This window comes from Panicum virgatum, chromosome 5N, assembly GCF_016808335.1.
Source record: "Panicum virgatum strain AP13 chromosome 5N, P.virgatum_v5, whole genome shotgun sequence".
Lineage (NCBI taxonomy): Eukaryota > Viridiplantae > Streptophyta > Magnoliopsida > Poales > Poaceae > Panicum > Panicum virgatum.
This window is the reverse complement of record NC_053149.1, coordinates 71,214,887-71,237,638: the sequence shown is the minus strand read 5'-3', so window position 1 is coordinate 71,237,638 and position 22,752 is coordinate 71,214,887. Positions and strand designations below refer to the sequence as shown.

General features: G+C 46.4%; 2 protein-coding genes across 2 annotated transcripts; one reads left to right on the top strand and one right to left on the bottom strand.

Moving 5' to 3' along the window:
- Positions 1 to 14,988: 14,988 nt before the first annotated feature.
- LOC120675750 (V-type proton ATPase 16 kDa proteolipid subunit-like) lies at positions 14,989 to 15,600 on the bottom strand. The gene is made up of 2 exons (XM_039956958.1): positions 15,501 to 15,600; positions 14,989 to 15,407 (listed from the first exon to the last, which is right to left on the bottom strand). The coding sequence occupies exons 1-2, from the start codon at positions 15,577 to 15,579 to the stop codon at positions 14,989 to 14,991; spliced, it is 498 nt and encodes a 165-aa protein (XP_039812892.1). The 5' UTR covers positions 15,580 to 15,600.
- A 1,023-nt stretch (positions 15,601 to 16,623) lies between these two features.
- LOC120675749 lies at positions 16,624 to 19,063 on the top strand. Its single transcript, XM_039956957.1, has 7 exons — positions 16,624 to 16,949; positions 17,156 to 17,255; positions 17,348 to 17,468; positions 17,796 to 17,917; positions 18,011 to 18,132; positions 18,272 to 18,431; positions 18,595 to 19,063. The coding sequence occupies exons 1-7, from the start codon at positions 16,811 to 16,813 to the stop codon at positions 18,716 to 18,718; spliced, it is 888 nt and encodes a 295-aa protein (XP_039812891.1). The 5' UTR covers positions 16,624 to 16,810; the 3' UTR covers positions 18,719 to 19,063.
- The last annotated feature ends 3,689 nt before the right edge of the window (positions 19,064 to 22,752 follow it).

The following is a 22,752-nucleotide window of genomic DNA, read 5'->3' as shown; positions in this document are numbered from 1 at the left end:
TAAATAACCATACAATGTTAAGAGTTGTTGACCCTTTGTTTTCAAATTGGAATTTGTTTTAGATTTTCTTTCCTTTTATGACTATAAAATATTAATATATATTATAAAGAAAGAAAATGATGATTTTACCCCTTTTATCTAAATCTAGATCATTATTATAGTTTCATCAAAGTTGTACGTGACGACTCTCCATCATAATTTTAAAGTCTGACCATGTGGTTTTATAGCAAATGGATATTTTTACATACATTGTGTTCGCTTGGCTGTGGCTGGTGCTGATTTGTTATGAGAGAACAGTACTGCTGACTGGCTGGTAGCTGGTGAGGCTATTTCCAGCAAAGCCCCTATCAAGATGCGCAACCGCAAAATACGCACTCGTGAGCAACTGTAGCGGCTTCCAACGGGGTGCGGACGCGGCCACTGAAAGGCCCTTGTTTGGTTTTGTTAATTGAATGACAACTTAGGTGGACTAATAAGTGTTTATGTTGAGATACACAGGAGATTAGTCCACACAAAGACACTAGTATGAGCAACATGTGCCATGGAGCAGAAATGGCTAAGGGTTTGTGCTATGCTCATATAGTATGATCGAGAAGCTCATTGCATATGAGACATGACATGGAGTTATGTGACCAAAGTGGAGAAGATCAAGATAAGGCTAGGCTTGATGGACCGGTTGCAATGGAGAAGGACAAGTCAAGCCTTTGAAGCGAGGGACCGCGAGGCGGTGAAGCTTGGGCAAGATTTGGCGCCGATGGACCGAGGCAACGGTGAAGAGCGAGCAAGATCAAGATCGATAGACCAAAGATGTCATGTGATGATATGGAGTGGATCATATCATTTAAGAAAGATCAAGCCAAGTATTGACTCATGATGATGATCAAAAGGCTTGATGGAGTTTGGTGCGTGTGTGGCATCAACATTTGGGAAGATGAAATGGAATGCGCAAGGCAAAGGTATGACTTGTAAGGCATTTCATTTCACCGGTCAAAGATTGTGTAGAGAAGTACATGACCGGATTTAGGATAGATGGCCGTACTATCAAGAGGGGCAAACTTGTTTGCATATCGGTCATCTAGTGCCACTTGAGCAATCTATCATTGCGATGTTGCTAGGATCAAGTGGCATGGTGAGATCAAGTGAAAGTCCTTTGAAAATAATTGTGAAATGCTAACACACATGCACATGGTGTTGTTCACGTGGTTGTGTTGGCACATTTGCAAAGGAGAAAGAGTTGGAGTTGATGTTGATCAACTTTGGGAAGCAAGAAAGGTTTTTCGGTTTTCTCCGGAAATTAGGTGGTCCCTTGGAGTGGAATACTGCTTTGATCCATTGTGTTTTGGATCAAGTATTCAGTTGGGTTGTGTAGCCCTCTGAATTAGCTTTCTATAGAGTCCAAGATCACCTAATTTGGACATCGGAGCTAAGAGTTATGGCCGTTTTACCGAGGTACATTTCTGCTGGAAATATACCTGCGGACGGTCCGCTCAAGTGGGGCGGACGGTACGCCGTTATCTCGGATGAGCTCGAACAGAACCGTTTTTTGCTCTGTTGGTGGTCGAAAATGAACTGCGGACCGTCCGGTCCATGGGGGCGGACGGTCCGCCTTTAAAAGCTGAAACGAGCGCAGAAATTTGGTAGTTCTGTCTTGGGTGTCCAAAATGAACTGCGGACCGTCCGGTCCTTGGGGGCGGACGGTCCGCCTCCTACTGAAAATTCTGGGACAGAAACACTGCGGTTTCTGTGTGTGCTCACTTTTTGAACTGCGGACTGTCCGCCCCTAGGGAGTGGACAGTCCGCAGGTCACTTCCAGATTTAGTCAGAGACGTTTGCAAATCGGTTGGTTCGAAGTTTTGAACCGCGGACAGTCCACCCCAGGGGCGCGGACAGTCCGCCCGGGGCTCTAACGGTCGACTCTGACACATAATCATTGAAGATCTAGCCGTTGGGTTTGAATGACGGACAGTCCGGTTTTTGTGAGGCGGACAGTCCGCGAAAACTCTGTTTTCACGGGTTTTAAGTGTAACGGCTAGTTTGGGGCCTCCCTCTATAAATAGAGGGTGTGGCCGGCCATTTGAGGAGACTGAGCACCTTGGGGACTTGGTGTCCATGTGTGAGAGTGATTGAGAGCCCTCTACTCACTCTAACTTGATAGTAATCATCCGATCGAGTGAGAGAGCGATTCTAGTGCGATTGCTTTGAGAGATTGCATCGAGTGGCACTAGGTGATCGTGTTGCAAGCCGGTGTGCTTGTTACTCTTGGAGGTTGCCACCTCCTAGACGGCTTAGTGGCAAGAGGCTCCGTTGAAGCCCGCAAGAAGATTGTGCGGTGCTCCGGAGAAGAGATTGTGAGGGGTATTGTGCTCACCCCACGGGAGCCGCGAAGAGTAACTCTAGTTGAGCAAGACGTGAAGAGCAACAAGTGGTCCGGCCGGATCATGTGCTAGAGCTCGGTGTGAGCACTCCACATGGGAGAGTGTGACTTGAGAATCACCACTAGCAAGAGGATCGGCGGCAACCTTGGAGCTTGTCTCAATAGGGATTAGTTTGGTGGCAACCAAGTGAACCTCGGGATAAAAATCACCGTGTCAATCTTGTCTACTCTTCTCGGTGGTTTGCATTCTCCAAATCACAAGCCTTGTTTTTACATTCATCTTTTTCTTGTGCTTGTGTAGTTGCTCTCTAGTGATTAGTTAGCTTGTGTAGCTTGCTAATCATCTTCTTGCTTGTGCAGCTAGAAGTAGATATCCTAATGTAACTAGTTAGCTTGTGTAGCTTAATTAGTTGCTCTTGCTTAGATTGTGTAGCTAAGCAAGTTGAGCTCTTGGATTTGGATTGTGTATCCTTGTCCTTGAGTATCTAGTGAGCTTAGGTTTGGCTTTGTGCTTTTGCTCATTAGAATTGTGTAGGAGCTCCCCCGGTTTGTGAAGTACTAGTACTTAGGCTTGTATGACTTGGCATTAGAATTGTTAGGAGAGCTCTTTCTAGCTTGGCACTCCATTTGCTTTGTGTAGGATCTTTTTGGAGATGCCTTAGAGTCATAGTTAGAGGGGTGAAGTCTTGGCTAAGCGAATAGTTTCAATTCCGCATAAGTTTCGGTTAGCCGGCGCAATTAGTTTTAGAAAGGACTATTCACCCCCCCTCTAGTCCGCCATCTCGACCCTACAACCACGCAAAAAGGGATCTGGCCCCGCAAGCACCGCATATTCATTCATTCTCTCTCCTTCGCGCAACCACGAGAAACCAACTACCGCTCTCTTCTCCAGCCCCGGACTCCTCTGCCCGTTGCGCCGAGGTTGTCTCCCCCGGCCAAGACTCGCCCCGAGCCCCTGACCTAGAGTCCAAGTCCAAATCCAAGAGGACACAGGGGGGAGCGCAGGAGCATGTCAAGGAAGCCTGAAGCGGGGACGGCGCTCTGAATCCCAAGGCTCCTCTTCACCGGGGAGCGTCCGTTCTTCGCGCGGTTCCGGCGACAACTATTGCAAGGTGAGTCCTTTGATCTCGCTAGTCTGGATTAGTGGTATAGAGCTTGATCTGGAGGCGGATGAAGTGCATAGGGCAGTTTATATTTCCACCCGTGTGGGAAATTCGTAGATCCAGGGATTTGGGGGCACGGGAGGGAGGGGGAAGAACAACGATGTCCAGGGGCGGATACAGGCCTCTGGCCGCCCAGCCATGGCCCGGGCTATGGCCTGGGTAGCTCCATGGTATGGCTTGCTATGCTGGCTGCCTCCTTCCCATCCCAGTATCGAACGCGGTAGAATTTTATCAACCCTACCATGGGTCTGCATTCTGCAACTGGCTTGCGTGGGTCGTGGACAAAGAGTAAGAATGAATTATTTAGAGATGTCTGCACATGATATAATACCCGCGCTGATTGTTGTCTGTACCAACAATGGCAAGGCATAAGCCATTGCATATCCTCTGTATGAATATATTTCACAGTCCTATATTTTCCTCCATATCAAGTTTTGATGGAGGATATGCATATGTGCAGGGGTTCAATGGAGAACTTGTGGCAAGGAATGGATAATGCTTCTCAGCCAATTGGTGAGGTGAATTACACCCATGGCACTGACATAGGTGAACCCTACATGTCAACTGAGCAGCAGCTTAACAACTTCCCTCCAGATGTATGGCATTGAAATTATGGTACCTTTTGAAGTGTCATTTAGAAAATCATTGTTGAATGTGTTAGCACTGACTATATTTTTTTGTCTCCATTTTTTAGGGGTCCCAAAACATGAACACTGCTGTGCCAGCACAACCTAGAGCTCCTGAAGGGCGCAGGAAGGGTACTGCCAAACGTACAAAGAACTTCGCAACAAAGTATGATGAATTTTTATACTCGGCGTGGATTAATGTGAGCAAGGATCCTATTGTGGGAATCAACCAGCCAATCCGATCTTACTGGGCAAGGATAAAAGCTTACTACGATGAACACAGTAAAATTGATAGGTCCAACTCTGCCCTGCAACATAGATGGGCTGATATCCAGAAGGATACTTCAAGATTTTGTGGGTTCTACTCTGAGATTGAAAGGAAAAACCAGAGTGGCAAGAGCGAAAATGACAAGGTAAGGAACAACACTCTTTACATAAAATGAAACTGTTCTTTGGAGTGTATAGAAGTGCTTAATCTGTTGAACTACATTACCACAAAATAAAAAAAAAGTAAGGAGCACTAAATCATATTCCTTTCAGATTATAGTTGGGCTACATTTAATTTCTATCTGTACAACATGTCTTATTGTTTTAGCTTACCAGATGAATTGACAAAAATAGATCAAACCAAAAAGGACGATGTGTTCTTCCAGCAGATGCATTATTTGCCTTAACTTTTTATGCAATGTCCATGGTTGTTTGTGCAGGTCAAAGACGCCATCTAGATGTATGAGGGTATTATTGGAACCACTTTCAAGTTCATTCATTGTTGGTATATCTTATGCAATGAGATGAAATGGAACGAGTGGCTCGCTTCCATGTCTGCAAGCAACAAGGATCCGCATGTACAACCTGCTGAGGAAAACTTAGATCCCACACTCCCTCCTCGAATTGCTAGGCCAGTTGGCAGGGACAAGGGCAAGAAGGCACGCAGCAGCACCGCTTCCTCATCTTCAGCTTGCCTTGAAGTGCTGCAAAAGATGTCCATGGACCGGAGCGCTTATGCAGAACAGGTTGAGACTGCAAGCAACGAGGAGGCCAAGGACATAGCTTCTCGGTCTGATCGCAAATTAGCTCTACAGGAAGAGCAGCTGCAAATTCAGAAAGCGCAGGTGCAAATACAACAAGAGATGCTCCAACTCCAGAAGGAAGATCGGGAAGAACGGGTCATGAGCATGGATGTCGACAAGATGACACCGTGGGTTCGTGAATACTACATCAACAAACAGAAGAAGATCTCTGCGATGAGCTTCAGAGATGATGGTTCCAGTGGCCCTAGTAGGCAGTAGATGTAATTTTATCAGTTTCTGTATCAAACTATGTGTTGAACTATGCATGGCTGGGATGACTAGTAGATGTAATGTTATCCGTTTCTGTATCGGACTATGTGTTCAACTATGCATGGCTGGGATGACCAGTAGATGAAACAAGTGATCAAATAGAGATGTCTATATGTCAACCGAGTAATTTTGAAGGCCTGGCCACTCGTCTTGCTCCTGGAGCGCGTTCGCACCCCCTCTGCTGGCTGCACGCGCTAGCACCGTCACCAAGGACGCCTCCTGCGATCTCAGGGACGAGGGTGAAGTCATTGTCGCGTCTAGAGGTCCTACTTCCTGTCCGCTCACGCCGGATCCATCAGATCGAAATGCAAGTACGTCTAGCACCTGACTCGGAGCAAAATTGGACGTGCAGAGTCTAGTTCAACCTGATTTTTTTGTTGATTTCTCACAGCAATGGCCCAAGACCAAAACACAAAAATTAAAGAAGGATAGTAGAGCTACAAATTTTAGTGGGAGACCCAACCCAAAATCACAATGGTTTAGGAGATACAAAGCTCTAAAGTTTGATCGATTCAGTCAAATTCAGACCTTCAGAAAATTGTACGAATCTGGCACTCGATTTTTGTCCACATTTTTCACCCATGCTTGCGCCGAACAAGCTTGAAATGTTTGTACAAAAGCTACATATAGAATAGGGCTGTAAATTATATTAGAAGACCTAGCCCAAAATCGAATTAGTTTGGGAGATACAGGACGATGAAAACAGATTGGTTCAGAGGTTCTTACCTAAGCGTCAGCTCACGCCGGAGGATGGCGTCCACGATCGGGAGGAGTCCGGAACAATGTCGACGATCCCCGCCACTCGCCTCCAGTGCCCAGGACCAGGACCGTGCCTTCCAAGCGAAGCGACGGCGGGAAGACAAACCGTCTCGCGCCAAGGGATTGTTTCCGCGCCTCCAGTGCCCAGTACCGGGACCGCGCCTTCCAAGCGAAGCGACGGCGGGAAGACAAACCGTCTCGCGCCAAGGGATTGTTTCCGCGCCCGCATGCGCTTTCTGCTGGAACGGACTCCGTATTCCCGCGACGTGGTGGTGGGCCCGGATGCGTCGGTGCTGGTTTCCGCATCCGCAGCGAGAGAGCTACTTGAAACAGGTGCTGATTTAGTCTGAGAGAACAATACTGCTGGCTAGTTGGCTAACAAGCCAAGCGAACACAGTGTATAGATTCCCTCTTGAAAGAAGGGATATAAGAAATGCGCACAGGTAATCAAGCAGAAACATGATTGGAATAATGCCCGTAGTTTCAAGACTGCCAGCAGATTCGCTTAGTTACACAAGACAATCCAAACTCCCTGCGGCTTGTTGTCACACAAATGGAATCCCTATGCAAACTCATATCTTACTGTCAGCCTCACTGATCATACATCTGAATATGACCCCCGTGACTTCCAAAGCCCTAACCATCAGGATAACCTATGCCACCGCAGCCAATTTGATTGTCCAAGCAATCCGCAACAGCGCTGCCCCTGTCAGCATCGAAAAAGATGTAGTCCACATCCAGGGGCTCTGCGAAATTACTGCTAGAGTCAACTTCATCCTCTTCAAAGTCCCGGCAACCAGAATATTCATCATATGTAGGGTGTACAAGCTTCTTTCTGTTCTTCTCACAAGCAAAGCAGCAGCCTATGTTTTACCAAAAGCAAAATTTTCAAGGTCAGTTACAAGTTTTCACTTTTCAGACATGGGCTAAAGCAGGAGGATGCAGCAAAACATCCTTCAATCCCAGTGCACACGATAAGGACAAAGCATATCGTCGATATGTGCAAGTGATCAAACAGGACAAATCAATTTGGAATCCAATATGTGCATGGTCAGGCCCCAGTGCATGTAGTGCTGTGGAACAACTGAGGAAGTGCATCCAGAATTCAACCTATGGTGGGATATAAACTCTAATCAAACAAATCATACAGCTCCTAAAATGGAATCAAAGCAATTCAAACCTCAGTAAACACCTAATTATGATGAGGATTTCATGTAGGGGATCAATAAAAAAAGGGAAATGTGTTAGTGAGCTTGCAATTCGGTGTCATCAAAATGAGGTACAGGATTGTATCTGTATGGGATTCCAGGGAATTACTTGCCACCGGAAAATGACAGGACGTGAAGTTGGTGGAACTATGGAAGACATCAATATGTTGACTGGTACGTAGGTGGATACTCAGACTAGAAAACTTTCAGGTGCTCTGCAGGACAAAGAACAACTGAACTTTTAAAGTAGCTGGCTCTTAGTAACAAACTAACAATGCGATATAGAAGCAGAAGCCCATTGAGCTCAATTAACTTGAGATGGCATGTTGCATACTTGTAAGGTGATTTCGTTCGCTTGCTGTACAAACAGTACCATAAAAAACAGACTGAGGAGAGAGGGTTACATACCAATATCTGTGAGCGGATCAACTAGCACACACAGGTGGACATCGATCTCATCGCGAGCACCAACAATTGCTTCAGTGAATACGAGCACAGGGAAGCCTACTGCAGAGCCACCAGAGTCCTTGAGATTTGCCAGGAAATTGATGTGGTAATAACCATTATCCAGTTCTTGGTCGTTTAGTAGACTTACGCCACATACAGAATGAAGAATGAGCTGCTCGCCTGTTTCTAATGCATAGTGTTGCGATGCCATGTTCACAACAGCGAGCACTTGCTTTCCTGTGTCCTTGAACTGTTGCTTCTGAGATGCGATCCAATCGATGACCTGTGGTCTTAGCGTCAGTGATGGCTGAGGAGGTTCATACGGCAATCCCGGCAGTAGCACAGTGGAGAGGTGGTTGATCCCCCCAGCTGAAAGGAAACGGTAGATGAGAGGAACGAGGGTATGTCGTGCTGCGCACTGACAGTGGGCAACACTGATGATGCGAAGTGAGCAAAGGTTGTGGAATTGGGGTGCTGCGCAGCCTCGGCTGCCAGGTGAAAGGCAACAAGGTTCTGAGAGGCCATGGCTTGCAGGGTGCTGGATCTGGTGGTCCCATTGGCCAGTGCGACGGCGGCGGAGAGGTCGGCGTCGGCATTCATGAGCTGGTATAGAGCATCGTCCGTAGAGAGGGAGGGGTAGTAGTGGCGTAGAGAAGCTACAAGGCCCTGGAGAGAACGGTGGCAGATGCGGAAGATGCCGTCAGTGGGGAGGATCGCGCGGACCTCCTCGTCGTCGTCCTCTGTGTCGGCGCCGCCGCCGCGGAGCGGGAAGGCATCGGCGTACCAGATGGAGTTGACGATGATGTTGTGGACGGGGCCCAGTGGACCGAAGCAGTGGCCGCCGACGAGGAGGCCGCGGGCGAGGGTGGTCCTGAGCTCGGCGGGGGGCCGCCGTGAGATGGCGTCGAGGTAGTAGCGGTGGATGACGTTCAGCAAATCCCGCCTCGTGGCCCTGATCTCCCATTGCGGCCAAGCCCAGGGGGAGGGCGAGGCCTCCGCAGGCTCCAACGGCGGCGGCGACCAGATCCAGGAATTTTTTTAATTTTTATATTTTTTTCGTTTTTTCAAAAATATATGCTGATTTTTTTTTTGCAAATTTGTCACCGTGCCGCCGGTTCATCCGGCAGAAGGTTGTTATCCGGCGGTAAAGGTGCTTGGGCCCACTGCCTGACACCTTATCGCCGGTGCTAAATGAGCCGACGTGGGCTTGCGACTTACCGCCGTTTCATCCGGCGGTAGGTGAGGCCTACCGCCGCATGGTCCGGCGGTAAGCGCCCCGCCGGTTCAAACGGCGATAGCGGGTCACTTACCGCCGGACCATCCGGCGGTAGGCGCCCCCCCCTAAAAACCGGCCGCGGTCCGACCTGAGCCGCCTCCCCCGCGCGCTCAGCTCGCCCTTCCCCCGTGCACCGCCGCTCGTCCCCGCCGCTCGTCCGCGCCCCCCGCTCGTCCCCGCACCCGCCCCCGGCCGCTGCGCGGTAGGTGTGGGCCGCTGCCCGCACGCCGCCGCTCGCCCCCTCCGGCAGCTGCGCGGCACCGGGAGGCGGCCCCACCGGCCGCTGCGCACCACCGGTGGCCGGCGCTAATCGGTGGTCGGCTGCCCGATGGTACGAGGAGGGCCCCTCCGCAGCTTTACTTTCAGGTATCATTCGAAATGTTTAGAAGTTCATTCGAAAAATTTGAATAGAAATATTAGTTAAATAATAAAAAATTAAATATGATTATTAGTTTAGATAATATTAGTTTAAATATGATTATTAGTTTAAATATTAGTGAGTTGAATTATTAGTTTAGATAGGATTATTAGTTTAGATATAAGTAGTTTAAATACGATTATTAGTTGAAATAGAATTATTAGTTTAAATATTAGTGAGTTAAATTATTAGTTTAGATATTATTAATTTAAATATTAATGAGTTGAATTTAGAATATTAGTTTGCTAGAACTATTAGTAAGTTATATTATTTTAGATATAATACTAGAACTATTAGTCCGTTACAGAAATTTTAGGGAAAAACTTAAGGTACATATTAAAAAATAATTACACATATTATTTATTTGAATAGTACATGTTTTAAAAATTAAGGTACCTATTTTAAAATTATATTGGTTTTAGATTTGAATGGCCAACAAAGTAATATCAGCGTCTCACATATATTATTTATTTAATTAAAATATGGGTAGAAAATATTGTTAATATTTAGACTGTGGTCTGAATTTGACTTCACAAAATAATAAAAAGATTCACTGGTGCAAATTTTGGCAGGCATGTCAGATAATTTGTATTTTCAAGTATTCTATGGGTCATGAGAAGTTAGATATGGTCCTGAATGGGTAGATTTGACAGAGTTTAGCTCGATCACAAAAAAAATTACCCAGAGCAAGAGAAAGGACTTGGATTTCAATATTCAATTGGCTATTTAAAACTTTCGGGCTTAATCGAGATGAACATGAGATCTCTGTCATGGCAGTGGTCAGTCGAAGGGAACCAGTGTTTTGGGAGCTATTGCCGCTTGAAGGGATGCAAAACTGGAAGAACTATGTTAATATAAGTACTAGCCAAGTTACCGCTTGCATTATTTGTTCAAGCTTTCGAGAAGGTTAGGTTTAGTACTGAAGGGGGCGGAGAACATGGAGGCTAGGGAAATATAGTATCGGAATATCCGGAGACGATGCATGAACCTCATGAAGAAGGGGCTAAACTCGAGATTGTTGAAGATGGTACAAATGCTTCACACAAACCTCGTCAAGCAACTGGTGAGGCTGATGAGGGGGATCATATTACCTAAATAGTTGAAGAGTTTCAGAGGGAGGGTGAACAGCGACCTAAATAGTTGAAGAGTTTCAGAGGGAGGGTGAACAGCATAACCATGCAATGGATGACGACTCCTCGGATGATGATGATGATGATTATCATGTCCCACAGAACTGGTCCGGGTATGATGTTTCAAAATTAAGTGTAAATAAAGGTGAAGCGTTCCCTTGGGAGTACAAGAAAAATGAGGTATGCATCGGTTCGGTGTATGCCAACAGTGACAATATGAAGGAAGCTGTAAAACGATGGTCCACCCTATCTTTGCAAAGACAGTTCAAAATAGTTAAGAGTAGTCTGAGAGCATATGACGTGCGTTGTGTGCGAAGCGAATGCTCATTCAGGGTGTATGTTTCTAAGGGAAAGTGGCAGGATTTCTGGGAGATCAGAAAAATTGTGGAGCACACATGCCTGCTTGAGCAATTAGAACCACAGCACCGCAACCTCAGTGCCGGTTTCATAGCTAACTACATGTACCATTTGATCGTGGACAATCCTAGTTATGAACCGAAGTCAATTATTTGTGCTGTTGAGGAGGAGATTAAATATAAAATTAGCTACAACAAAGCTTACGGAGCGAAGCAGAAAGTGCTGGAGATGATGTGGGGGATGTATGAAACTTCGTATCATAATATGCCGGCACTGCTGCAGACCATATATCTTAGAAATCCTGGAAGCTACTACGACTTGAAAACGTATCCATATGCCCAGAAGCCCGGGAAGCAGGTACTGCAACGGTCGTTCTTGGCCTTGGAGGCTTGCATTGAGGCGTTTCTGCACTGCCGGCCTGTCATTTGCATAGATGAGACATTTTTGACAGGAAGGTATTGTAGGAATATGGGGTAGCAAAAACAAAAATTTTCTATCACATAAACAAGGATTACTGCAGTTATAGATCACGGGATTACCACTAGACGCGCAGTTGCGGAACTTCTGTAGTGCGTCGGTGTAGTGCAGATGGAAGCGGGCAATGCAGTTGCGTGAACCTCCTCACGTGCGGCTCGTCCTTGTGCAGCAGATGCGGCACCTCCAAGGTATCCACACGTACGGGAAGAAACGTTACGATCCGGACTGCTAGGTCCGCGAAGACGACCTCAGGCTTGGCGCACAGGAGGGGTTAGGATTTTTAGGCGCCCCTCCTCTGTTTATATAGCCCCTTATGTGGGCTGCTTTGGGCCCCACCTTGGGTGCCCCTTTTGGGCCTAAATGGCCCATTATTGCACCTAAGCCCAGTCTAATTCGGATCTCATCCTTATCAGGCTTCTTTCCCTTAAGTGTGTGACCCTATGTGCTCACATGCGAATAGACATGGCCTGAGTACTCTTACTCGGCCCAATAGTAGACAGTGGCCTCTAGCAAGACATATCAACTCCTATGCGCACATAAAGATCATATCAGACGAGCCGCCACAATATCATATACATGATGTTCCCTTTGCCTCACGATATTTGGTCTAGCTTAAAGCCAACCACTCTTTCTCGATCCTGTGATTCGGAATCCTTGGTTAACTCTTAACCCCAGCATGGCCATGCATTTCCTGATCCAAATCACTCGAGGGGCCCAGAGATATCTCACTCTTGTAGAGAGGAGCAAATCTCATCTTGACCGACTATGTCTCATAGCATGCTTCTTGACAGACCCGAAAGCCACCTTTATGACTACTCTGTTACGGTGCAGCGTTTGATGGCACCTAAGTAAGTCGGTTCACATCTTGAGTACATACGACGATCTCAGGTCTTAGGACACAGCGTACGTATTGTGCAATGAGAAGTCATCATCTCGTGTTGGGTCAGTTCAATCTCATGTCTCACATGAGCCCACATTATTAGTTTGACATCACCATGTCCATGACTTGTGAAACGTAATCAATCAACTAATACATGTGCTAGTCTAATATTCATGTGTGTCCTCACATGAACTCCGACTAGAAACACTTTAGAATATTCATACAAGTAAAGAGTTTCACAAATACTTCACATAAGCATTAATCAATGCAAGTTGTCATCCATGAATATTTAAGGAATACTTTATTAACCATGAATACAAGAAAATATGATTGCCTCTAGGGCATATTTCCAACAGGTATAAAGGCACAATCCTCACAGATGTTGCAGTTGATGGTAACATGCAATTATTATCTTTGGCAATTGCCTTCGTGGAGAAAAAATCAAGGGATAGTTGGTATTGGTTTCTATAGAGGGTGAAGCAGATGATTGTGAAAGATATAGAGAACGTGTGTTTGATTCATGACAGGCACAAGGGTATCTTACAAGCAATTGATGACATACAGAATGGTAGTACTGAGCATCGTAGGTCTGTACTATGGCCGGACCTAAAGAGTAGGTGGTGCATGAGGCATATGGGGGCAAACTTTCATAGCCAATTCAAGAACAAAACCCTTATGAAGCTGTTCAAGCGGTTATGCAGCCAGAATCAGGAAAGAAAATTCAACTTGCTGTGGAAAAAATTAGATGAGCCGACAAAGAAGCAGACAACGGAGTTTTCGAAAAGACCTATCAATACAGAGGAGGACGACCAGGTCTCACTTGAAGACGTCGGCTTGGACGGTCCGAATGTCAGGCGCAAAAGGAGAAGGGCAATTAAGACATTCTCGGAGTGGATTGAGCATGAGCCCAAAGAGAAAATGGGCTTTACTATTTGATGAAGGAGATGCTTGGTATGGTTTAATGACTACGAACCTAGCTGAGGTGTACAATTGGGTGCTGCGTGGTGTCAGATCACTGCCACTTGTTGGGATCGTGGAGTTCTTCTTGTATCGCACTTGCGAGTACTTTAGGAACCGGTACGCTGTGACAGAGATAGTGCGAGGCGATACCTTTGGTTTGTCCTTGCCGTAGCGCTTTGGCGGGTCGTACTCGTAATTGTCATGAAGAACCTCTTGCCGAAGTCATCGCCCAAAACATTGGACTCCATCAGCTTGCACAACGAACCGTAGAAGCACATTGGAACGTGCACTCCTTGAGGCACATGTTCTCTAATCTTGTTCCACGGAATGTAGGTAGAACCAGTGAAAGACATGGTGGTAGTGCGGAGATATCTAGTGATTTCGTATGAGATGGGGTGATGTCCCTATTTATAAATGGAAATATTTGGTCTATAGGCATGGTTCACGCAACCTGAAAAGCGCACAGCTGTCAATTGACGTATGAGTACATGCACACACAGTGAACGAGTGGGGGGTGCAGAAGAATCCGATGCAAGCTGATAGGACATCGAAATCGTAATTGGAGCTCATAAAAATATCTCATGAAAATATATTTTCACATTTTATTAGAGTTAAATCTAATTTGTAGTAGTTTACAAAAAGTATTTTCATAAGCTCTGCTTGCTCTACTATCTTTTTGAAATATATCTAAGCGTAATTAAAATAATTAGAGGACAGGGAACCAAAAAAGATAATTAGAAAAAAATGGCAGAGGACCTATCGCCGTTTCAAACGGCGAAATGTTAACAGTCAGCTACATTGCATCTACAGTGCGGCTATAGCCGGCTGTATCTCGACGGTAGCTCCTTCCGCCGGTTCATCCGGCACGGTGACAAATTTGTAAAAAAAAATCGACATATATTTTTGAAAAAACGAAAAAAAATATAAAAATTAAAAAATTCCAGATCCAGCCATGCGAACGGAACACTAGTCGGAATCGCGGGGTTGCGGCGGAATGGGCCTGGGCCTATGGTTCGCTTCTTCAGTTCCGGCCCGTCTTGTGTGTTGGGCCGCGTTGATTGCTTTTCTCGGACAAAATCTACAGCCTGATTTGTTTTCTAAAACAGCTTCACTGGGGTGTTAATTGGTGATCTTTAGTTGCACCTCCAATCCTCTTTAGTTTAAAATTTTGTACTAATCCCCTAAGCTTCACCATTATTTCGATTTGTGCAAATATGTGAAGCCGAAGTTTGTATAAGTCAGAACATAGAATTTGAGGTGCTACCACGGCTTTTGCAACTACCACGCTACAGACCCCTTCTCGTCCTTATTTTCTTCTTCCTCCAATTGTTAACATATATCATCTTTGTTTTCTTCCTATTTTATTAAGTATATTTATACACTTTACTTGATCCAAAAATACTCAATGGATCGGATTGTTTGATAATAGAAGCTAGGAAAGAAAATAGAAAACGGAAAACAAATCGTCTAGCTAGTGCATACTATCCTTTGAATAAAATTGATGATAATAATAACCGAGTCTTAAATAAAGGGAGACTTGTCAAGATGCATGCATTCGGAGTATAGTAGTCGTCTAATTTGCACGAGATTGGCCGGCGCGCGAGGAGAGTAGGATTCCAACGATGAGACCGTAGAGTCCGAGAGCTTCGGCGAAGATGAGGATGAGGATCATGCCGACGAACAGCTTGGGCTGCTGCGCGTTGGCCCTGACTCCGGCGTCGCCGACGATGCCGATGGCCATGCCGGAGGCGAGGCAGGAGATGCCGCAGGAGAGTCCGGAGGCGAGGTGCACGTAGCCGTCGAAGAGGTAGTAGGGCTTGGCGAGGGGGTTGATGGCGGAGGTGACCATGACGGCGACGATGAGGCCGTAGATGCCGAGGACGCCGGCCATGACGACGGGGACGATGGACTTGGTGACCAGCTCCGGGCGCATGACGCCCATGTGCGCCACCCCGACGCCGCTCTTGGCCGTGCCGTACGCCGCGCCCATGCCTGCAATATGCATGCATGCGTCAGCAGATCCAGCAGCAAAGGGGAATCACCAATAACCAAGCAGTCAGCAGCAATGCGTGCGTGGTTACTTACAGGAGAAGACGAGCGCGGAGGCGGCGCCGATGAAGCCCAGAAAGGGGGCGAGCTCGTCGCCGTTGAACGTGGACGACATCGTGTCGAGTGTACTGTTGTTGGAGGGACACGGCGAGACGGCGTTGAGAGCGAGGAAAGCAGGCGCGGCGAGGGCACTTGATCGAGCAGGACCTTGTGTCGTTGGATTATATGAAGCGTCGGTCCGGTCCGGAGAGCAAGACAAGAGACGATGGAGTTGTGTTGGTCCGCGGCAGGAAAGCAGAGCAAGAGACTCGTTGCAACACTGCTCCTGTTCGTTATTGGACTCTTTCTTACAGTATTTTCTTCAGCCCAACTGCAACCAGAACCAAACCTTTGTAGTTGTGGTAGTTGTGGTCGGGTTGTAATTTGCTTGGATTCGACTTCTGTTCAAACTCACCTCACAAAAAAAAAACTCACCTCACAAACCACCCCCTCCCCTCTTCGATTTTAAGCAGAAAGCAATACTTAGACTGTGTTTAGTTTGAAAAGTTTGGATTTTAGTACTGTAGCACTTTCATTGTTATTTGACAATTAGTATTCAATTATGGACTAATTAGGTTTAAAAAAATTCGTCTCGTGCTAATCAGTTAAAATTGTGTAATTAGCTATTTTTTCAACTACATTTAATACTCCATACATATATTTAAAAATTTGATGTGGTGGATATTGTAGGAAAAAGATTGGGAACTAAACATGGCCTTATATTTTGTGCGAAATGAACCAAGCGATGTGACTCAGATAAACTCAATTGGACTGAATAGCAACACTTGAACGCGTCCTAAGATTTTACTAGCACAGTACTCCCTCCATCCCCAAAAAAATACAACTCTCGCTTTCCAAATCAAATAATTTTGAAATAATTTCAAATTTAACCAAATTTGTATAAAAATTATTTACATTTGTAGCTCCGAATAGATTTAGTATAAAAATATATCATATGATTGTTCTAGTACTTATTTTATAATATAAATATTGATGTTACTTTGTATCAATTTGGTCAAGTTTAAAATTGTTTGACTCGAATTGCATTGTTTTTGGAAGCTATGCATTTTTGGAAAGAAAAATCAACAAGAAAAAGTGCTTGATGAGGGAAGGAAGCTGAAGAATAGTACCGACGACTTCCGCAAAGAGCAGGTGCCAAGCAAGCAACCCAAATCCACCCAAACAAGAAAAAAGGAATTCCATCCAAATCCCCACGCCGAGTCGCCGATCCGCGCGCCCCCGACGCGCCGCCGGCGAGGCCTCCCCCGATCCACCCACCCGCGCACCAGCCAAGCAGAGGCGCCGCCATGGACACCAGCAGGAGGAACAAGTGGCTGGCCTGGGCGGTGGCGGCCGTCATCTTCGTCGTCCTCATGCTCGTCACGCCCGCCATCCCGCAGAACGAGGACTACCACGACTTCGCCGACCAGCGCACCCTCTTCCTAGGTAGGTACCCACCCAAGCTTCAGCTTTGACGGACACCCCCGCGCCGCGCCTCAATCGCCGCTCTCCCTCTGCTCTCTGGCCTTACTATACAAGCCTACCTAGGAATTCCCAGTGCGACCGACCACTTTTGCCGCTTGTTTCTTCGATTCATAAACGGGGGACAAACTACTAGTCTTGCTGGTAACGAGCCTCTTCTAATTTTGCAGGTATCCCCAACACGTTGAATGTGATTTCAAACATCCCCTTCTTTTTTGTGGGTGTCACAGGCCTCATCCTGTGCCATTATAAAGATTACTTCAGGCTCAGGTGCTCAATGGACGCTCATACAATACAAGTCTGTTCCTTCTTCTCATCCTATTTAAGATTTTAAGCATTCTGATGGTAAATTCTGCTCGCAGCTCACAGGGGGAGCTCTGGAGTTGGACGCTGTTCTTTGCTGGTGTCACCGCTGTTGCTTTTGGTTCTTCCTATTACCATCTCAACCCGAATGATGCCACCCTAGTTTGGGACAGATTGCCGGTGAGCTTTTGTTGGTTTTACTGTATATAATATGGCATGGATCTCATAGACCCCCGTAGTTTATACCTGTTTTCATTACTAAAGAGCACCACAATGTCGATTCAACATTAATGTAGGAGAATCAAGGGGATTTAGCAAAGAAATAACAGAAACATCATGTCCCTGACTTAAACTAGGATCTCATAGCTGATATTCCCCTGTAGACTTGTGTTTACATAATTTCCTAGTGCGGAGACTAAATGGGCATCATTGCACAACCTCTGTCCTTACTTACGTTCTGTAAATTTCTAATGTGGTGAATGTTGGCATATTACCTTGTTTGTCCAGATGACGATTGCTTTCACCTCGATCATGGCCATTTTCATCATCGAAAGGGTTGATGAAAGAGCAGGAGCAAAGTCCCTAGCACCACTTGTGATTGCTGGTGCCCTGAGCATCCTTTATTGGAGGCAAGTTATCTCGAGTGTTCAAATATTTTTCCCTTCAGAATATTTCCAATTTGCTTTCAATCCCTCCATTTTTACTATCTTTACTCTATGCAGTTACTTTGATGATCTTCGCCCGTATGCAGTAGTTCAGTTTGTTCCATGCATTGCTATACCTGTAATGGCTATAGTAATTCCACCGATGTATACACATTCAAGCTACTGGTTGTGGGCAGCAGGTTTGTGAGATTGTTGCTCAATGTCATTGTGATGTATGTTCTAAACAGAGATCTGCATTGGTGGCTGCTAGGGATTTCAACATAAGTTTCATACGCAGACTGGGTTTTCTATTTCTTCTGATTTGTCAAATAATTTCAGGATTTTACCTCCTTGCCAAAGTTGAAGAGGCTGCTGACAAACCTATCTATAAGTGGACTCATCAAATTGTTAGTGGTCATTCTCTTAAGCATCTATGTGCTGCAATGGTACCAGTTTTCTTGGCTCTAATGCTAGCTAAACGGACTATTGAACCAGAAAGGTGGGCTCCTACTGCTTGTTTAAAAACAACATTGTTTAGTACATGTTCATCTTGTGTTGCTCTCATATGACTGGTAACAACTCGCTACATTGAGTACGCCATGGATATAGATGAGACCTGCATCTGTGTGGCAATGCGACTCATAAAATTTTCTGACATGCAGGGTAAGCTTGCTCAATAAATGGAAGGTCAATTGGGTTACAGTGAGAGAGAGCTATTCCAAGGATAGGAGTGCAGTTAACGTGGACTGCAACTACGCGGCTGTTTCAAATACATCTGAACAGTAAATATGCATCTAGCATTCGGCACCTGTGTAAAGAAGAAATGCAGGGCACATCTGAAATAGTAGGAAATCCACCCCCAACTGACTTTTATCGCTGCTAATCGTAGCGGGTGATACATACAAGCAGTTGTTGGCGACCAATCTTGTACATTGTACGATAGTAATAATCATCAGAACTGGAAACCATCTTTCCGTTACAAGATGGTGCGTGTCATCAAGATGATATTGTTTTGTACTCTATGACTACTCTGAGATCCAGATTGCTTTTGAAAGCATGTACAGATTTGCCCCTGTATTGAGGCCATAAAGAGGCGGCTAAAAGAAAAGGTCCTGCAATTTTTCTTCTAAATGATACAGATGAGAATGGCCTTCATCATCGATCTCTTGGATCTCGCTGACCGGTGACCGCTTCCTCTTGAGCATATCATAGGCATACCTCCATTCCTTGACGTCTGTCTTGGTTGACATGGCTCGACCGAGAGCACATAGGGCGCTGGGCAAGCCACAGCATTCTGCCACCATCTGTTTAAAATACTTTGCTATGTCAGCTGACGATGAGATAGAGCAAAACAAGTATTTGAAACACTAGAGCTAAAGCTTTGCTGATTTTTGCCCGAATTAATAAAAGTTTAAAACAAGAGAACATAGACAATAACCTTTTTGGCGAGGTGCTTGATGTGAGGATGAGCATCGATGTTGTTTTCTTGTCCAACTTTGTCCTTGAAGAGGTTCCACGCATCATCTTCACTCAAGCACTCCATCTGGATACTTTGACACCCCATGTCAGCGCAGATTTGGTGGTTCCTCGTCGTGAAGATGACTTTCTGCCTGCGCCCAAGTGGCGTTGGCAGGCCGAGTGCCGCAAGATCAAGCCTCTCTCGCACATCATCAAGGAGCAGCAAGAATGGCTTGCCTTTCAAACAAGTGGAGATAGCAGGGACATCTGGCAGCGTCGTCAGTAGGTTGACGGAGAGGGCATGCTGCAGGCTCTTCACCGTGCATCCAGGGCCAGCCCCAAGGAAGAAGACGTAGGAGAAAAAGGAGCCATGCGCGTACGAATCGCGCACAAATCTAAGGAGGGTGGTCTTGCCCACGCCGCGCATGCCCGATATCCCCAGCAACGAGGAGGGGACGACTGTTTCACGCTCCACAAAGTCGAGCACCTCCGTCTCGTAGGAGGCCATGCGTAAAGGAGACAGGTTTCTGCCGAGAGGGTGTAGTAGGATCCCCCATTGCAGAATAGCAGCCTTCATCATTGATCTTGTCAGAATGCTAATAACCTGCGCCGTCTCCACCACCAGGCCTTTTCCTTTCCTAACAAGATGGGTAATTTTTTTGAGCACCTTGGCTGCTGCTTGCTTGCTGATCAGGTGGAGCAGCGCATTTGCGGTCACGCGCCTTCCATGGATGATGTGTAATAAGTAAATCATCTGGAGAGCGGTAACAACACAAGCATAAAGCAAGAGTATATGGACTGGATTTGTCCGCCGCATGTCGTCGTCAGCAAACCCACACATCAATATAGCCGCACCAAATAAGAGAGAAACAAGAAGTAAACCAGGTCGAGGATTCCACACCAAATATAGAAGGATCTTTCCTCTTCTTCTTCCTCCTTTCGCCCTCTTCCTCCCTTTTTCTTCCTCCTCAAATTTGTAGGGAGGGTTTCGGAGGGGTTTCAAGGAATTTCCACTGGTAGGAGAGGCTCGAGCCTCCCCAGAGCCGCCCCTGGTATGAAGGTCGTCCATGAATAGCGTACGTCGTCGTTACCTTCAATTCGTTGCACCAAGCTGCCGCGCGCTCCAAATAAATCTCTCCAAGACGTACTATAGCTCGATCACTGCCCCACGGTCTCTCCTTTTAAGTTGACAACAAACGACCCGGCCGGGGATGCTCAGGTGATCGAATCGAGACACCCGGCCCGGCCCGACGCGGTGGAGGGGGTGCAGAGCGGCCAATAAGCTAGGTGCCGCCGGCTTTGGAGAAGATGGCAAAAATGACCAAGTATGATCGATGGTGCCGTGAGCTGGTTTTGGAATCACAACACAAGTGCACAAGCGCGACTACTCTTGCGCGGGATGTCGCTCGCGATCACTAGTGCAATTAACCAACTGGACAACGCTCGCATCTTGGATTCTCCAACCTCCACCTTTTTCCTAGTAAAAAAAGATTCTCCTCAGCCCATGCCCGGACCTCGTCATGACCGGTGCCAGGCTGCCAGCGCCGATTCATTTTCTTGTTAGAGCAGCTGATGAATACTGATGCCATATTATATATAGCCATCTCAAACAAACACTCATATAATAGATATAATAGGATGGCTGCTAGGTAGGCTTTTATGGACAAAACAAACACTCATATAATAGGCTAGGCCGGTTAGGTTGGCTTTTATGGGTTAAACAAACACTCGTATAACAGGATGGCTGTTATATGTTTGCTTTTATGGACTAAATAGACAAACAGTCATATAATAGGTTGTTGGCTTTTATAGATTATTAGTATAGTGCATGTGCTAACGCTATGGTAAATGTTGATGCTTGCCTTGGTTGAGAAGTGCAAGTGCACGGTGTGACGCTCGTATAAAAAGTTGGACCTCTTTGCCCCTGCGTGGGTAGTTATCCTAGAAATATTAGTAGGGGTATTTTAGTCATTCATCAAACATATTATATTGATAGACATGGCTAGTGGAGGGGGATCCCTCTTACCCTTTTCTCATTTTTCATTTTTTTCCTTGTGATTTCCAGATTAGGGTTTATTGAAGATATTGATGGGAATGGAGGCCCTAACCTCCTTATGCCCTCCGGTCTTTAAGATTTGAGCAATCTTCGTGTTCATCTTCTTGTTCCCATCGGTTTTCTTTTTCTGCCATTTTCAGATGAATTTCGTGTGACTTTTGATTCTTCATGTTGGCTGAGATTCAGGTTATGTTTATTGGTGGGATTGGTGCTGAGACAAGTGCAAACATATCTAGGGAGTTCCCCTACTGAATTCATGCACGAGCACCTTGAATTTTGAGATTTCCCGAAACCCTTCCTCTCTTGTGTCCTTGACCTATTTCGTGGAAATTATGGAGATGTCTTGATCTTTTTTATGGTTCTTTTGGCCAAAGACTCTACATGTTGTAGCGAAGCTCTGGTTCAAATTTCACGAAGTTTAGAGGTCGTTTGATCGAATTTCGATTTGATTTTCGTTGTTTGCTCACTACTACAAAAATCTTATCTGAGGCGGTTGTTTTTTATTTTCAGAGGCAGCCAGACCCAACCGCCTCTGAGCAAACGTCACTGTTAATGACATATTTTTAGAGATAGTTTTCCGCCAGCCTCTGATAATAGAATAGAAAAAAAACCATTGGCCCGCCGAGCCCATCGGGTGCCGCCGCCGCCGCCAGCGCATCCACGCCGCCGCACGCCCTCCGCGGCCGCCGCCACTGCACACCACGACCGCCGCCAGCGTGTCCACGCCACCACAGGCCCCACGCCCTCCGCGGCAGCCGAGCACAGCCCGCCGCCAGGGAAGGCCAGATCCGGCCCTCGCTCGGCGGATCCGAGCTGCCGCCGCCGGAGCTCGGGAGTCGGGGCGGGGGAGTGGCGCTGGAGCTCAGGAGTCGGCGTGACTTTAGGGCGGAGCATCATCGGGACGGGGGTGGCGCGGCGTCTGGGTGCGGGCGGAGGAGAGGGAGAGGGAGAAGGGAGAGAGAAGCACGAGAGAGAGGGAGAGTGTGGCTGCGAGAGAGAGAGAGAGAGGGAGTTAGGGTTTGTTATATAGTTCTCTCAGTAACCAGGCTCAATTGGGCTTCAATTTGGGCCAGTCCATTAACTGAGGCGGTCGTGTTAAGGTTGGCCGCCTCTGTTCATAGAAGTATTAGCAGAAGCGGTTGAGTTAAGGTTGACCGCCTCTGTTAATCCATTTTCAGAGGCGGTTGTTTTATGTGCCCGCCTCAAAGCTCCAAAAAAAAGGTCGCTGTTAATCAGTTTTTGTAGTCGTGGCTGCGCCCAAAATTTGTAGGAAGTTCCGACACATTTTCGAAAGGTCCGATCTGTC